The 17,094-nt window shown below is 61.7% G+C and overlaps 1 protein-coding gene across 4 annotated transcripts in view; it reads left to right on the forward strand.

Moving 5' to 3' along the window:
• Positions 1 to 26: 26 nt before the first annotated feature.
• Positions 27 to 17,094, forward strand: part of ARHGEF11 (Rho guanine nucleotide exchange factor 11) — a gene marked incomplete at its 3' end in the record, with an annotated part of 28,951 nt that continues 11,883 nt past the window's right edge. For 2 of the 4 annotated variants that reach the window (XM_084276830.1, XM_084276831.1), the window contains exons 1-14: positions 27 to 226; positions 8,757 to 8,848; positions 9,360 to 9,458; positions 10,583 to 10,632; positions 10,734 to 10,791; positions 11,613 to 11,791; positions 12,618 to 12,689; positions 12,896 to 13,015; positions 13,237 to 13,291; positions 13,372 to 13,448; positions 14,290 to 14,421; positions 15,371 to 15,445; positions 16,138 to 16,239; positions 16,668 to 16,766. In XM_084276830.1, coding sequence (XP_084132956.1) covers positions 195 to 226; positions 8,757 to 8,848; positions 9,360 to 9,458; positions 10,583 to 10,632; positions 10,734 to 10,791; positions 11,613 to 11,791; positions 12,618 to 12,689; positions 12,896 to 13,015; positions 13,237 to 13,291; positions 13,372 to 13,448; positions 14,290 to 14,421; positions 15,371 to 15,445; positions 16,138 to 16,239; positions 16,668 to 16,766 — 1,242 coding nt within the window. In that variant the 5' untranslated portion in view covers positions 27 to 194. Of the gene's footprint in view, positions 227 to 7,750; positions 7,790 to 8,756; positions 8,849 to 9,359; positions 9,459 to 10,582; positions 10,633 to 10,733; positions 10,792 to 11,612; positions 11,792 to 12,617; positions 12,690 to 12,895; positions 13,016 to 13,236; positions 13,292 to 13,371; positions 13,449 to 14,289; positions 14,422 to 15,370; positions 15,446 to 16,137; positions 16,240 to 16,667; positions 16,767 to 17,094 lie in introns of all 4 variants that reach the window. The other 2 variants (XM_084276828.1, XM_084276829.1) reach the window with 2 other exon arrangements.

Here is a 17,094-nt window from a genome sequence, read left to right on the forward strand (position 1 = left end):
GGGGGGGGGGGGGGCGGGGGGGCGTCTGGCCGCCGAGCCGAGGGATCAACACCGAAGCCGGGGGGTAGCGGGAGGGGGGTGTGGGGTGGTCGGGCCCCGCCGAGGCCGCCGCCGGACACCCGGGGATGGTGGCGGCCGGAGCGGGGCGGCGGCTCCCCGCGTCCTGAGCGCCGAGGGGCCGCGGGAGAGGCACCATGAGCGTGCGGCCTCCGCAGGCCCTCGACAGGTAAGCGGGGGGGACCGGGGGGGAGCCGGGGGGGAGCCGGGGGGGGGGGACCGGCTGCTTATTGAGGGCTGCGGGCGGTTGTCAGCCGAGGAGGGGGGGGAGCGGGGCCCGGGGCGGCGGGGAGACCCCCCCAACCCCCCCCCCACCTCCTCCGCCTTCCCGGCAGCCGAAGGTGGTGGTTGGGGGGGGTGGTGTGGGGTGTGGGGGTGTCTCCTCTGAACAGCAGCGTTTTGGGGTAGAACCGGGTGTTTTAGGGAGCGCGGGCAGGGCAGGCCGCGGCCACGCCGGCTTTGGGGGGGGGGCTGAGCCCTCACCGGCCCCCCCACCCCGTCCCTCCATCGCCCCGGGGGGGTTTTCCCCAGCGCGGTGCTTGGACCAGGCTGAAGATCCTCCCCAAACCCCCATTTCCCCCCCTCCCCCCCCACATCCCACCTCGGATTAGAACTGGGGGAGCAGCCAGGGTCCCCCCTCTGCTGTTAAACATCCTTCCCGGGGCACAGTGGGACCATTTTCCCCCTCCCAGCCCCAGTTTTAACCCAAATTTCCTCAAGGGGGGCTTTTGGCGTGCTGGGGGTGCACCCCCGGGATGGCTGGGGCATCTCCCTGTGCCCTGTGCCTCTCTGGCAATTAAGCTAATTAGGGGGACATCGTCACCTTCTGCCCCAAGAATTGAGGGGGGGGGGGGGCAAGTGGATGGTGGGGGTCCTGCAGATATCCCCCCCCCCACCCTGATGCTGTTCCCAGACAGAGTGGTCCCAGGCAGGATCTTCCTGGCTCTGTGCATGGGAAGATGGATGTTCAGTGCACATTTGGGAGCTGGGAAGGGGCATCTTGCCCCTTGGCAGCCAACTGGGACCCCTCTTGGCATCGGTGCTGGGGGGTCCAGAGGGATGCAGGCTCGGTGTGGCAGAGGGATGCAGGCTCGGTGTGGCAGAGGGATGCAGGCTCGGTGTGGCAGAGGGGTGCCAGCCAGGGGAATAAACCCCAGTGGGAATCAAAAGCCATCAGATTCCCTTTTGGGGTGACTCAAGGGATGGAGACAGGTCGTGACTGCCCTGGCACGGCCGGGCTCACAGACCAGGGCCTCCAGGTCCAGCTGCAGGGATGTGACAGCATCTATTCCACATGGATCTCCCCCCATTTGTGCTGCTGCTGGGGCTTTTCTGCAGAAAACAAGGTTTTCTTTTCACTCCCCTGTGCCCCAGCAGAAATTGACTCCCCGATTCCGGGTGTTGGGGGCAGCTGTGATGCTGGAGACATCCTTGGCTGATGGTGTTGAAGATGCTCAGTGCTCCCAGCCCATGGGTGCTGCACTGAAAGGTGTTTCAGGGTGTTTGTTGGCGTATGGGTGGTGTATTTCTTGCTTCCTTCTCCAGCTTTCTCACGGCTTGATGGCAACAGTGTGTGTGAGGCAGGACCTTGAGTGGGGCATGAAGCCATCTCCCACCACCCCTTCCCTCTCTGTAGCTCTTAATTAGCCAGAGAACCCATCCATGAGGCTCTGCCTGCTCACAGCCAGCCCCTTCCAGAGCCAGAATTGAAGGAGCTGCTGCATTTCATTCCCATCCTGGCTTGGGAAGCAGCAGGCTCAGGTCCTGGTGGCGTGTTGGGAGCTGGGGACGTGCAGCGTGAGCCTCAGCACCCGATTTCCCCGCCTTGGGGAGCTGCAGGGTGTCATCACCAGGCTTAAGGCTTCTCTCTGCTCTTTAAATAGCCTCAAGTCTCCTCTGCTCTCTAAGGTCAGGTGCCTGAAGTGCCCTGGCTGGGCTGGGAATGGCTCCTCTGCGCGTGGCAGGGCTCTTCGGCAATAAACCCCACTTGATAATGGCTTCACCTCAGGACTTTGTCCCTAAAAAGCCACCAGCAGCTCCTTAACCCCACGGAGGGAAAGGATGGGTGTTGAGGCGGCCACCAAGCTCCCAACACCACCCCATCCGTGGCCAGGCAGGGACATACCAGTGCAAACCAGTATAGGTCTTCACCTGCCCTCAGGAGATGCAGAAGGAGCCGTGCATCACCGGGAAGCACCGTCCAGCCCTGGGGATGTGGCTGGTAGGCAGGTTTACTCCCCACTCTCTTCACTTCCCTTACTTGCTGTGGGTTTTAATCCTCAGAGGAGCCCACGAGGGGGGAGGAAATCCTCTCCAGAGCAGCTGTTCCCAAGCCACGCTGGTGGAAGGAAGGGAGACCTTTCCCCTGCTGCGGGGTGCGTGGCTTGGATTTGGGAGGGCGAAAACCCATCCCTCCAGGGTAGGTTCTTCCCTATCTCACTGCCTGCTGTAGATCTGGCACCCCAAATGCACCCTGAGCGCCGGCCAAACCAGCTCTGCCAGTCTGAGTTGTGCAGGGGATGAGTGGCACCCCAGCACCTTGTTAATGATTACAACTCCTTGGCCTGGGGAGTGGAGTTCCTCACAGTCCCTGTGCCTGGAGAGCCCGAGCCCTGTGCTCTGGGGGAACAGCATCAGGTTCTGAGGCAGCCTGGGGCTGAGAGAGACAGGGGGATCCTGGGGGGCATCAGGAGGAGTGTGGGCAGCAGGTGACAGGAGGGGATCCTCCCCCTCTGCTCTGCCCTGCTCAGGCCCCACTGGAGTGTTGTGTCCAGTGCTGGGCTCCCTGGGATCAAACAGCCAGGGATCTCCTGGAGAGAGTCCAGAGGAGGGACAGAGATGCTGAAGGGGCTGGAGCATCTCCCCTGGGAGGAAAGGCTGAGGGAGCTGGGGCTGTTCAGCCTGGAGAGAAGAAGATGAAGGGGGGACCTTATTAATGGTTATCAATATCTTCAGTATGGGATGCAGGGGGAATGGGCAGCCTCTTCTCAGTGTCTGTGGGGACAGGACAAGGGGTGATGGGCTCAAGTTGGAGCACAGGGAGTTCCCCACCAACATGGGGAAGAACTTTTCCCCAGTGAGGGTGAGGGAGCCCTGGGACAGGCTGCCCAGGGGGTGTGGAGTCTCCTTCTCTGGAGAGATTCCAGCCCCATCTGGACACCGACCTGTGTGCCCTGTCCTAGGGACCCTGCTCTGGCAGGGGGTTGGACCCCATGGGCTCTGGAGGTCCCTTCCCACCCCTGTGCCTCTGTGACTCTGTCTTGGGTTGGGGTTTGGGATCCTGGCTCTGTTTTTGGGGTCCCTCTGTGCCCCTGTGCCACAGTTTCCACACCAGCAGGGAGGGAGAAGGACATCACAGGGGGCTTTTAGGACATTTTATGGGAGGAAAGGGCTTTTGGTGTGTGGGATCGCTGCTGATCTGGGCTCACTTTGCTGCTCAGGTTTGTGTAGCGGAGCGTGTGGGCAGAGCGCTTCGTTAAGGGCGCCTAATGAAGATGTAAACACTGGCTCAGCCCTTCCTCTCTGCTCCCACAGCCCCTCTCTGCTCTTCCCCACCTCTGGCTGGTCTCTGCCAAGCAGAACCATCCCATCTCCATCCCTTTTTGGGGGGTCTAATCCTGCTCAGGAGCTCCCCCAGCTGCCTCCAGGAATGGAGTTGGGGTTGTTTAGGGTTTCCCTTCCCCCCCCCCCACCAAACCCCTCCTAAACAGGGTTTGGGGAGAGAGCAGCAGTGTAAGACCCCATCCCAGCGAGCTGGGCAGGCATCACAACTTCCAAAACCCCACAGCTTTTCCATAACCAACTAGATCTGCCCCAAATCAGAGCTGTCCCCATGCTCAGCCCCCTCTCCCTCCCCATGGGGAATGGGCAGCGCAAGAACTGGCTGCCCAGAGATGGGGGGGGGAAGCAGAGTCATCAAATGACCAGGAGCTGCTCTGCTTGCTGTCTTAATTCTATTTCTCTCCCCCATTTAATTAAAAGGCTTTAATTGAAATGAAGCTTTCACAGGGTTCCCCTGGCTGCTGCCACAAAAGGAATCCTGGGGGGGGTGGGGGGTGGAAATTGGGTTCTCTGCGGCGCCGACACGGGACGTTGTGTCTGATTTGTGAGATGAAACGAGGCTCCACTTCCCTTCTCTCCCTTGGGAAAGAAAATTAGGGGTAAGGAGAGGAAGAGAGAGGAGAAAGGGAAGGGAAAAGCTTTGCTCAGGAACCCCAGATGGATCTGGGATGAGTCCAGCATCCTGGCTTTGAGGGGTTGCGCCCTGGGGTTGGAGGCACTGGGGTCTTCATCCAAAAAATCCCCAGAGGGTGGGACTCATCCTGCATTTCAAGCAGGATCTGAGGTGCTTTGCTGCCTGGGAGAGGGAAACCTGTTGCATTATTTCCATGGGGGGAAAGAAGAGGAACCCAGATCTCCTTGGGGATGGGGGGGGTGTCATCAGAGGCTGCGTCTGCAGGCGGCCAGAAACCATCGGGAACCTCTTTGGTTCCCCCTCTTTATCTGCCAGCAGCACCCCAGAGAGGCACCAGGGTCTTCACCCCAAAAAATCCCCAGAGGATGGGACTCATCCTGCACTTCAGGAGGGATCTGAGGTGCTGTGCTGCCTGGGAGAGGGGAACCCTGTTGTGCTTCTGTGTGGGAAACGGGGAGAAACCCAGATCTTGGGGATGAGGGGGTGTTACTGGGGGCTGCACCCATCAGGACCCCCCTTGGTTCCCCCTCTGCCTGCCAGCAGCACCCCAGTGAGGTGTGAATCTGCCTCCCCACACAACCTCAGCCACAGCCACAGAATTCTGAGCTGTCCTGAGCCTGGGGCCAGTGAGGGTGTTTGGGCTGTGGAGCAGCTTCCAGCCCAGAGCCCTCAGTGTCCTGCTGGAGAGAGGGTGTGTGTCCCCTGGGAACCCAGAGACAGCTCCCCTTTCCCCTTTCCCCTTTCCCCTTTCCCCTTTCCCCTTTCCCCTTTCCCCTTTCCCCTTGCCCCTTGCCCCTTGCCCCTTGCCCCTTGCCCCTTGCCCCTTGCCCCTTGCCCCTTGCCCTTTCCCCTTGCCCCTTGCCCCTTTCCCCTTGCCCCTTGCCCCTTGCCCCTTGCCCCTTGCCCTTTCCCCTTGCCCCTTGCCCCTTGCCCCTTTCCCCTTGCCCCTTGCCCCTTGCCCCTTGCCCTTGCCCCTTGCCCCTTGCCCCTTGCCCCTTGCCCTTTCCCCTTTCCCCTTCCCTTCCTTTCCCTTCCTTTCCCTTCCCTTCCCTTCCCTTCCCTCCCTTCTCTCCCTCCCCTCCTTCCCTTCCTCCTTTTCCTTTCCTCCCCTTCCTCCTTTTCCTTTCCTTCCTCCTCTCCTTTTCCTTTCCCTCCTTCCTCTCCCTTTCCTTTCCCTCCTTCCTCTCCCTTTCCCTTCCCTCCTTCCTCTCCCTTTCCCTTCCCTCCTTCCTCTCCCTTTCCCTTCCCTCCTTCCTCTCCCTTTCCTTCCCTCCTTCCTCTCCCTTTCCTTCCCTCCTTCCTCTCCCTTTCCTTCCCTCCTTCCTCTCCCTTTCCTTCCCTCCTTCCTCTCCCTTTCCTTCCCTCCTTCCTCTTCCTTCCCCTTCCCTCCCTCCTTTTCCTTCCCTTCCTCCTTCCCTTCCCAGCCTGTGCTGCCCTCTTCCATCCTGTCCCCACTGTGGGCAGGTCCTGCTCCCATCCCCATGTTCCCAAAAAGCCATGATTTAACAGAAAGCAGCCAAAATTGGGGGTGGTGGAAATAACCTCAGAGCAGGAAACTCCCAGGGCAGCGCTTGGGAACGTGGCTGTGGGTGCTGGTTGGGACTGGTGCTGCTGGGAGAGGGGGTGGCTGCAGGGGGTTTGGGTGTCACCACCCATCTGGGGCTGTCATTTCTGAGGGCAGTGGGAATTCTGATCATTCAGGGGGTGGGATGGAGCTTCCCCAGGGTGTGAGGGGGGGGGAAAGGGGTGCTGGGGGGGGTCAGGTCTGCGTGGGGCTGGCAGCCTTGGGGTGGAAGTGGCAGGTTTTGGCTCTCCCTAAGTCAATTAGGAAGCAGATTAAGCAAAGCCGAATTAAACTGCCCTTTTAGACAGCAATAAGCCAGCCCTGGCCTGGAAAGGGGACACAGGGCTGGTGTCACCCCCCCTGTGGGGCTGTGCTGGGGCTGGGGGCTCCCAGCCAGGCTGGGGGGGACTCAGCTGAGGGGGATCTGGGTGCTGCTGGGTGCTTCTCCTAAGGAAGAGGCTTGGTGGGTGTCCTGCTGTGTGGCAGAGCCCTAAATCCTGATCTGGGAAGAGGAGCTGATCCCCCACCCCCTGGGGCTGGATAAGCACCAGCCCTGACCTGCCCCGGGGGTTAATCCTGCTCCCCACGGGGCTGGTCCCCAGCCTGGTGGCCTCTGAGATGGGGACAGGGATGGGGGAGCCCATGGGGGTGCTTTGGCTCTGTGCCCCCCCTCTGCAGCCCCCATGCTGGGCTGTGCCCATGCTCCTTGGTGCTGAGGTCCTGGTTTATCCCCCCAACTCCTGGTTTATCCCCTCCTGACTTATGCCCCCAACTCCTGGTTTATCCTTGATTCCTGATTTACACTCCCCAACTCCTGATTCATCCCCCCAACTCCTGATTCATCCCCCCAACCCCTGATTTATCCCCCCCAACTCCTGATTTATCCTTGACTCCTGGTTTATTCCCCCTCAACTCCTGATTCATCCCCCCAACTCCTGATTTATCCCCTCCCAACTCCTGGTTTATCCCCCCAACTCCTGATTTATCCTTGACTCCTGGTTTATTCCCCCTCAACTCCTGATTTATCCCCTCCCAACTCCTGATTTATCCCCTCCCAACTCCTGTTTTTTTCCCCCCAACTCCTGATTCATCCCCCCCTGTCCTGATTTACCCTCCAACTCCTGATTTACCCCCCAACTCCTGGTTTATCCCCCCCCTCGTCCTGATTTATCCCCCAAACTCCTGATTTATTCCTGACTCCTGGTTTACCCCCCCCAACTCCTGATTTATCCCTCCCCAACTCCTGGATTATACTTGACTTCTGGTTTATCCCCCCTCCCCCCCTGGTTTATCCCCCTCAACTCCTGATTTATGCCCCCCCAACTCCTGATTTATCCCTCCCACTCCTGGTTTATCCCCCCCCAACTCCTCATTTACCCCCCAACTCCTGATTTATCCCCCCCAACTCCTGGTTTATCCTTGACTTCTGGTTTATTCCCCCCCCAACTCCTGATTTACCCCTCCAACTCCTGATTTATCCCCTCCAACTCCTGATTCATCCCCTCAACTCCTGATTTACCCCCCCAACTCCTGATTCATCCTCCCAACTCCTGATTTATCCCTCCCCAACTCCTGGATTATACTTGACTTCTGGTTTATTCCCCCCCACTCCTGGTTTATCCCCCTCAACTCCTGATTTATCCCCCCCCAACTCCTGGTTTATCCTTTATGTGATGCTCTGACTTTACATCCCCATGGGGGGGTTGTTTAAGGGGGGGGGAACCCTCTTCCTCAGCCCCCACAAAGGGCTGAGAGTCTCCCCTGGCCTCACGGTCCCCCAGTAAAACTGGGCTGGGGTGGGGGGGGAGTATTTTGGGGTCCCACTGCCTTCCCCAAGGGACATCACTTGTGCCATGTGTCACACCTCCTCTGTCTTCTCTTCCCCCACCCTGTCCCCTCACCCCTGGGTGTCCCCTGTGTCCCCCCCCCCCAAGCAGCCGCCGGGGCAGCAAGCAGCAGCCTCACCTGCCCAGGTAAGTGGGGTGAGGGAGGGGGCTGCTTGTGCTGCACCCCTGCTTCAGGGGGGTCAGGGCAGACCCCCCCTCCTCCCCTCTTGGGGGTTTTCAGCTCTTCCCTTTGCTTTTGGACCCCTCTGACCCTGCTCCCATGGAGGGGAGAGCTGGGAGGAGGAGGAGGAGGAAGGACAGAGCAGCAGATCCAGGCTTCCCTTTCATCCCTGGCACGGTGTGGGGTCAGGGAATTGGGGTGGGGGGCAGCACTCCAGGACCCCCCTTTTGTAGCTGGAGCCCTGTTTAGGGGCAGAGTCACCCCAAGGAGGGGTGAAGGCTGCTCTGGGATGCTCTGGCTGCAGCTCCTGGGTCTCCTGCCTGCACACCAAGCCCACCAGCACCTTGTGCAAGCCCAGCCTTGACTTCTCCAGACCCCCATTAGCTGGAGGATGAAGCTGGGGGCTGAGCAGAGGAGCCCCCCCAACCCCCCCAAATCCATGGCAGCAGCGCCCCTGGGGTGCACAGAAAACCCCACCCCATGCACCCACCAAGGCCTTGCTGCAGGGCTCAGCAAGAGGGCAGGACCACAGAGTGTCTGTCTGTCTGTCTGTCTGTCTGTCTGTCACCCATCCTTTGCCTCCCTCCTGCCCCGTTGCAGCCCAGCTCCATCCCCATGCATGATGCATCCCCCAGCCCTGCTCACCCCCCAGCAGCCCCACCTCCCCATGGCAAATGGGACATCTCAAGGGGGGGGTCCTGGCCCTGAGTGGGGTCTCTGGGGGGGGGTCTCCCCAGAGCCCTGTGGTGATGGGGGGGGGTGGGGGCCAAGAGCTGTTACCCAGAGCAGTTTTGGGGACGGGGCAGCCGGTTGCTGCCACGTTCCAGCTTCGTGGGGTTGTTTTTCCTGAGCTCAAGAAGGAGCTGTGGCTGGAGAACGGCTTCATCCAGCCCTTCTTCTTCCTCCTCACTCCTCACTCCTCCTCCTCCTCAGGTTAAGCAGCCTGTCTTCCCTGAGTGATTCCTCTTCAGAGCGGAGGTCTCCTGGGCACCGCCGCCAGCCCTCCGACTCCTCCGAAACCACAGGTAGGTGCTCCTGCCCCCTCCTCCCCTTTCACTTGCACCCAGGGCCAGCCTTCAGCACCCAGGGCCGGCCTTTAGCACCCAGGGCCAGCCTTTAGCACCCAGGACCAGCCTTTAGCACCCTGCCTGCCCAGGGAGCTTGGTGACACACTGCCACCCACCTCAGCACCCTTAGGGACAGGGCTCCGGTGCCCCTTGGCAGCTGGGGGTGCCTGGGGAGAGCAGGACCCTTCCTCAGCCTCTAGAGCAGCAGCGTGAGGGGGGACACAGGGAGGATGCTCCAGCTCAGGGCACCCTCCCCAGGGCACCCTGTTTGCAGGAGGGTCTGTCCCTAAGTGGGGACACCACCCAAGGGGTTCGTAGGGCGAGGACTTGGGGTCTGATTTGGGGCGGGGGGGGGGGGTTCAACACAAGGCTCTGGCTCAGGAGAGCAGGCAGGGGGGTGCCCACAAATGAAGCCCACACCCCCCCCAGGCTTGGTTTCTGACTGGTTCTCCTTCCTCTCCCTCCCCAGGGCTGGTCCAGCGCTGTGTCATCATCCAGAAGGACCAGCATGGCTTCGGCTTCACCGTCAGCGGGGACCGTGTGGTCCTGGTGCAGTCGGTGCGGCCAGGTGAGAGGGGCTGGGGATACCCCCCTCACCCCCCCCAAGCCACATTCCTCCTGAGAAAACACAGGAGAAAGGGGGTTTTCCTTCCTGAGCATTCCCAGCTTGGGGTCTCGCTGCAGCAGGATGGAATTACTGGGGTGGGGAGGGGGGAAGGAAGGTGGGTTTTGGGGGGTGGGGGTGGTGTTTTTGGGGAAACCCCCTCAAAACTGTGCTCTCCCTTCTCCCTGGGGAGCTGCTGAGGATGGGTGGGTGGGGAATTCCCTCTCTGGGTAAACACAGCTCCCTGTGCTGCTGGTTTTGCTGGGTAATGACTTTGTGGGGTGGCTGGGCTGGGAGCAGCAATTGAAACAGACAATGAGCTGCTTCTTTTACAGCGGATGTTCCCACCTCCTCCTCCTCCTCCCCCCTTCCCCCTCTCCAGCCCAAAAGCCAGGAAAAATGAGGATATAGGAAAGGGAAAACCCTGCCAGCTTCCAGGGCAGGTTACACCAGAGCCACTCTCACCCCCTGGCAGAGCCCCACGTTGTCTCCTCACCCCAGGGTTGGCTGAGGGGACAGGGATGAGGTTCCCAGGTGTGGGACAGCCCAGAGTCTGGTCCCCTCCTGCTCTTCTCCTTTGGTTTGCCAATAATGAGAGTGTTCAAGCTGAAGGAATCCCAACCATCCCACGTAGTTTCCACTCTCTGAGCTTGCTGCCCAGCCCTTGGCTCAGGGTGAAGCTCATGGACACGTTTCCCTCTTGGGTTTGGCTTTAGGAAAAGGGAAGGGTTTTTTTTTTTCCCCCAATTCCAACTCCAGCAGCTCTGGGGGAAGAGCAGGCAGGAGGCAGAGCAGGGCTGCTTCTCCCTGCACCCTTTGCAGGGAGATACCAACCTGGATGGTGGGGTGACAGGTTGGGGACCCCCCCTCATCCACCCTGAGATGGGCTGGGTGAGGAAGGGGGGGATTGTCTGGAGGAGCTGTGAGCTGGCTGTGTTGGGTGCTGGTGACCCAAGGCTTGGTCACCAGCCTTGTCCCATGGGAGAGACGTGCCTGGTGGTCCCCATGTCCTCATCCCAGCAGGATAAGGGGTCCCCCAGGCTCTGTCTGTTGTCCCTCCTGACATCTCTCTCCTCCCTGTGTCACAGGGGGTGCAGCCATGAGAGCTGGGGTGCAGGAAGGGGACCGGATAGTCAAGGTGAGCATCCCCACCTCTCACCCCTGCTGCCTTTTGCTCCCCACCCTGAGCCCCTCTGCTCCCCACTGCCAGCCTGCCTGAGCCCCTCTGTCCCCTCCCAGGTCAACGGCACGATGGTGACCAACAGCTCACACCTCGAGGTGGTGAAGTTAATCAAGTGTGAGTATGGCTGAGGAGCTGTGGGGGCTGCTTCTCACCCTGGGTGATCCACAGCCCAGGAGGAGGAGGAGGAGGAGGAAGGAGCAGGCTCCCATCAGGCTGTTAGAGCCTGGGGGCAGCCAGCCCCTTCCTCTTGCACCCACAGGGTGACAGTTGGCCCCGTGGCAGGGTCCTAAAAGTGACAGATCAGTGTGTCACCAGCCTTGGGGTGCAGAGAGTGCTGGCTCGAGCCTCCCCAGCCTGGGAGACCCCCAGATCCCACCCAGGGGGATGGCTTGGTCCTCCCCAACCCAGATCCCACCCAGGGAGACAGCTTGAGCCTCCCCAGCCTGGGAGACCCCCAGATCCCACCCAGGGGGATGGCTTGTTCCTCCCCAGCCTGGGAGACCCCTGATCCCACCCAGGGGGATGGCTTGATACTCCCCAGCCTGGGAGACCCCTGATCCCACCCAGGGGGATGGCTTGGTCCTCCCCAGCCTGGGAGACCCCCAGATCCCACCCTGGGGGACAGCTCGAGCCTCCCTAGCCTGGGAGACCCCCAGATCCCACCCAGGGGGATGGCTTGTTACTCCCCAGCCTGGAACACCCCCAGATCCCACCCAAGGGGGTCTTGATTCCTGGGAAACGATGGGAAAATCTGCTTTGGTCCTTCCAGTGTTTGAAGTGGGGGGGTCAGGGTAGCACCCACCACAGCAGGGACAGGGACATGCCCACCCTGATGCTGTGACACCCCTCAGACTCTTTAGGATGAGACAGGGAGTGACAGGAACCTTTCCCCCCCCCCCCCCTCATCTCTTCCCCACTCCCACATTGTTTTCCAGCCGGTGCCTACGTCGCCCTGACCCTCCTGGGCTCCCCCCCTGCCTCAGTGGGGCTCTCCAGCTCCCAGCAAGACGTGAGCACGACAGGGGCTCCCCGGGTCACCCCCTCCTGTCCCCCCCCACCTCCTCCACCGCCGCTCCCTCCTCCGCAGCGCATCACCGACCCCAAACCACTGCAGGTAACGATGCCAAGGGGCCCTGCACACCACTGCCCTGCTGAATGCCCCCCACACCCAGCAGGGTGGGAAGGAGGGGACCAAAACTCACCCCATTTCTTTGCATCAATCCCAATTTCCACGGCAGGCTGGCTTGTGTCAGACCCAGTGTGGCCAGTAGGGCTGGGGAGGGGATTGTGCCCCTGGACTGGGCACTGGGGAGGCTGCACCTTGAGTGCTGGGTCCAGTTCTGGGCTCCTCACCATAAGAATCATGGAATCCCAGACTGGGCTGGGTTGGGAGGGACCCCAGGGAGCGCAGAGCTTCAACCCCCCTGCCAGGGTTAGGAGGGACCCCAAGGGTCCCAGAGCTCCAACCCCCTGCCACAGGCAGGGACACCAACCTCCAGCCCTGGAGCTACACAAGGTTGCCCAGGGCCCCAGCCAACCTGGCCTTGGACACCCCCAGGGATGGGGCACCCACCCCCTCTCTGGGCAGCCTGGTCCAGCCCCTCAGTATCAGAAGGACATTGAGGTCCTGGAGTGAGTGGTCTCTGCAGCCAGGGGACAGGAGATGGGACAAGGGGCAATGGGCTCAAGCTGCCCCAGGGCAGGGTCAGAGCAGATGGGAGGGGAAAGTTCTTCCCTGGCAGAGTTGTGGGGCTGTGGCACAGGCTGCCCAGGGAGGGGCTGAGTCCCCTTCCCTGGGGGTGTTTAACAGAGGGGAGATGAGGTGCTCAGGGAGCTGGTTCAGCACAGGATGGGAACGGTTGGACTTGAGGAGCTTAAAGGGGCTTTTCCAACCTGGGGATTGACTCTGGGCTTCTTTACATCCCTCCACACAACGACAGGACCCTGAGGTGCAGAAACATGCCACCCAGATTCTCCGGAACATGCTGCGTCAGGAGGAGGCAGAGCTGCAGGTACAGGGGTGACACAGCTCCTGCTGGTCCCTGGAGCCAGAGCAGAGCAGCCCCTGGTGCTGCCCTGCAGCTCTCCTGGCACCCTGGCACCCGGCTGTGCCCTGGGACACTTCATCCCATCGCCCTGCTCGGCCCCCTGTTTGCTTTTGGGGGAGGGGACAGGGCTCACAGGGCTGGGCTGAGCATCCCCTCTCCTTTCTCCTCAGCGCTTCTACGAGGTGTACAGCAGGAACCCAGCCACAGCAGTGGAGGAGCAGATCGAGGGGGCCCGGCGACGGGTCAGCCAGCTCCAGCTGAAGATCCTCCAGGAGACCGGTGGCTCCGTGGTAGGGGAAACTAAGGGGGGTTACCACCCCCCCTCACCCCAACTTCAGGGCTCCCACCACCTTCCCAGCTCCTTCCTGAGGTGGGGAGCATGGCAAGGGAACAGCCCTGGTTTCCAAGCCCTGCTGTGGTGGGAGCTGCTGCAGTCAGTCTGTCCCTGTCTGTGTGTCCCCTGCGTGCTGGGGAATGTCCCACTGGTCCAACACCCTCCCTCCTGTTGCAGGATTTGGGGAGGCTTGGCAGTGACTCCAGTTTGCCCAGTTTCAAGGCGACAGAAGGTGAGTTGTGCCCCTGGGCCAGACCCTTCCCCACCTCCCCATCCCCTGAACACCAGGGTCAGTGTCTCCTCTGCTCCCAGGTCGCCTCTCCCTGGACTCACAGGACGGTGACAGCGGGTTGGAGTCGGGGACAGAGCGATTCCCCTCTGTGAGTGAGGTGAGAGTGGGCTGGGGCAGCCTGGGGAAGAGAAGGCTGTGGGGGGACCTCACTGCAGCCCCCCAGTCCCTGAAGGGAGCAGAGGAACAGGAGGGGAATCAGCTTGTTAAAGGGTGGATAATGGCAGGACAAGGGGGATGGGGTGAAGCTGGAGGAGGGAAGGGGGAGAGGAGAGATTGGGGGGAAGTTCTTTGCAGAGAGAGTGGTGAGGGGCTGGAAGGGGCTGCCCAGAGAGGGGGTGGGTGCCCCGTCCCTGGGGGTGTCCAAGGCCAGGTTGGATGGGGCCCTGGGCAACCTTGTGTAGCTCCAGGCCTGGAGGTTGGTGTCCCTGCCTGTGGCAGGGGGTTGGAGCTCTGGGACCCTTGGAGTCCCTTCCCACCCAGACCATTCTATGATTACTGGTGCTACTGGGAGCCCATCCCGTCTGCTGGGCCCTGGGAATGGGGTGAGAACCCCAGGGTGGCTGGGTCTGTGCTGTGTGAGGGTCAGACCTGCCCAGATTCACAGTCACCATTGTTTGTTTGGCATCTGAGGAAGCTGAACTCCTTCTGATGCTGCTTTGGCTCGGGGTCTCTTGGGCTTGGAAGGCTCAGCTTGGCATCCCTGTCCCAAAACGAAGGGTCCCTCCAAATTCCAGGCTTGTGGGCCGAATCTTAAGGTTTATCTGAGGGCTTTTGTGGTGTCCAAGTTCTCTAAGCCCAGCTCCCTTTGAGGTCTCTGCTCTGGAGACACCCCGAGTGGCTCTGCGGGGGTGGCTGAGCGGTGGCAGCCCCTCCCATGGAGCCTGGCTGTGTCCCCCCTGCCCCGTGTCCCCCAACACCTGCACTGTCACCCCGAGCAGGTGTCCCTGAACCGCAACTCTGTCCTGTCTGACCACGGGCTGGACAGTCCCAGGACCTCCCCAGTCATCAGCGCCCGGCTCTTCCAGCACCACCGGCGGCACGGCTCCGACACCGCGCCCGGCGCTGAGCCGGTGGGTAGGGGCTGGGCTGGGGGGCGGGATGGGTCCCCATGGGTGCTCAGCCCCCCTCAGATGCAGATCCAGGCTGAGCTGGTGGGTAGGGGCTGGGCTGGGGGGGGCACAGCTCCCCAGGGGTGCTCAGCCCCCCTCAGATGCAGATCCAGGCTCAGCTGGTGGGTTAGGGCTGGGCTGGGGGGGCACAGCTCCCCATGGGGGCTCAGCCCCCCTCAGATGCAGATCCAGGCTGAGCTGGTGGGTTGGGGTGGGATGGGGGGGGCACAGCTCCCCATGGGTGCTCAGCCCCCCTCGGATGCAGATCCAGGCTGAGCTGGTGGGATGGGGGGCGGGATGGGTCCCCGTGGGTGCTCAGCCCCCCTTGGATGCAGATCCAGGCTGAGCTGGTGGGTAGGGGCTGGGCTGGGGGGGGCACGGCTCCCCATGGGTGCTCAGCCCCCCATGGGTGCTCAGCCCCCCTCGGATGCAGATCCAGGCTGAGCTGGTGGGTTGGAGCTGGGGTGGGAGGGGGGTGGCTCCCCATGGGTGCTCAGCCCCCCTCAAATGCACATCCAGGCTGAGCTGGTGGGTAGGGGCTGGGCTGGGGGTGCTCAGCTCCCCATGGGTGCTCAGCCCCCCTCAGATGCAGATCCAGGCTGAGCTGGTGGGTAGGGGCTGGGATGGGGGGGGACGACAGCTCCCCATGGGTGCTCCAGGCTGAGCTGGTGGGTTGGGGTGGGATGGGGGGGCACAGCTCCCCATGGGTGCTCAGCCCCCCTTGGATGCAGATCCAGGCATCCCTTGGGGGAGCTGGTGGGGTGGGGGTCACAGGGAGGGTGCAGGTGTCCCCCCAAAGCTGGGTGCTGGGCTCCTGACACTGTCCCCTCTCCTGGGTGTCCCAGGAGGGTGCAGGTGTCCCCCCAAAGCTGGGTGCTGGGCTCCTGACACTGTCCCCTCTCCCTGGCAGGGGCTGGAGCGGGCAGGACGTCCCCTCATCATCGGGCCAGAGGAGGATTGTGACCCAGGGTATTTCAACAACGAGGTAAGGGTGTCCCTGCCTTGTGTCCCCTCTCTGGGGGGGGTTCATTCCTTTCCCAACCCCGGGGGGGTCAGTCCCTTCCCTTCCTAACTGGCTCTTCCTGCTCTGATCCCTCCTGGAGTCCTGTGGCCAGAGCTGGGGCCCAACACAAGGAAGATGTGGGGCTGTTGGAGAGGGGTCAGAGGAGCCACGGGGATGCTCAGAGGGCTGGAGCAGCTCCCCATGGAGAGAGGCTGAGGGAGCTGGGCTGGGTCAGCCTGGAGAAGAGAAGGCTGTGGGGGGACCTCACTGCAGCCCCCCAGTCCCTGAAGGGAGCAGAGGAACAGGAGGGGAATCAGCTTGTGAAAGGGTGGATAATGGCAGGACAAGGGGATGGGGTGAAGCTGGAGGAGGGAAGGGGGAGAGGAGAGATTGGGGGGAAGTTCTGTGCAGAGAGAGTGGTGAGGGGCTGGAAGGGGCTGCCCAGAGAGGGGGTGGGTGCCCCATCCCTGGGGGTGTCCAAGGCCAGGTTGGCTGGGGCCCTGGGCAACCTTGTGTAGCTCCAGGCCTGGAGGTTGGTGTCCCTGCCTGTGGCAGGGGGTTGGAGCTCTGTGACCCTTGGGGTCCCTCCCAACCCTGGCAGGGGGGTTGGAGCTCTGGGACCCTTGGGGTCCCTCCCAGCCCAGCCCAGTCTGATTCCATGGTTCTCTCTGCAGTGTGACTCCCTCTTCCAGGACCTGGGCAAGCTGAAGTCCCGACCGGCACATCTGGGGGTCTTCTTACGCTACATCTTCTCCCAAGCAGATCCCAGCCCCCTGGTAAGGGACACGTTGGTGTCACCAACACAGAGGGGCACAGAGCAGGGCAGGGCTGGGGCTGCAGAGGGGGATGTTTGGGGGGGGGGTTTATACACAGACCCACCCTCCTCTGTGCGAGCGCAGGGTGGTGCTGGGTGCTGAGCCCATCCATAACCCCCCCCTAGGCAGCTGCCTGTGCCCTCCTGGTCCCCAGCTGCCAGCCTGTGGTTCCCAGGCTGTCACAGGAGAGGGAAGCACAGCGTAGGGTTACACTTCCTCCCCTTCCTCCCAGGCGTGGCACGGTGGGGGTGCTGCCCTCCCCAGACCCCAGTGAGCTCGTTTCCTGTTTCACAGCCCTACGGGGGCTCTGCTTTATCTCCAGCCTTTCACCTCCTTGTTTCTAAACCTTCCTCCTCCTCCTCCTCACCTCTGCTCTCCCCTCCTCGCAGCTCTTCTACTTGTGCACAGAGGTTTGCCAGCAAACAACCCCCAAGGATTCCAGGGGCTTGGGGAAGGACATCTGGAACATCTTCTTGGACAGGAACGCGGTAAGAGAAGGACTCTGCTGGGGATACCTCCTCCCTGGGTGGGCTGGGCTGGGAAATCCACCCTGAGGTGTTGTGTCCCTTGCTTGGGGGATGCTTTTTTGGGGGGGTGTTTTGGCCACTGACATGGCTTTGCTGCTGCTGGTTCCTCTGCATCTGTGCAAGAGGTTGCGTAAAGCGCCTACCCTCGTGTTGCACAACACCAGCTGCCCCAGTCCCTGCCTGGAAGCTGGAGTTGGAGGGTCCTGACAGCAGGGACGAGGCTCCAGTCACTCCTGTTAGAGCTCCCAGAGCCCAGAGCCTGCTCAGAGGGAGTGGGGTTACCTTCCCT

The sequence above is a fragment of the Gallinula chloropus genome, assembly GCF_964237585.1.
Source record: "Gallinula chloropus genome assembly, chromosome: 29".
NCBI classification, from domain to species: Eukaryota; Metazoa; Chordata; class Aves; order Gruiformes; family Rallidae; genus Gallinula; species Gallinula chloropus.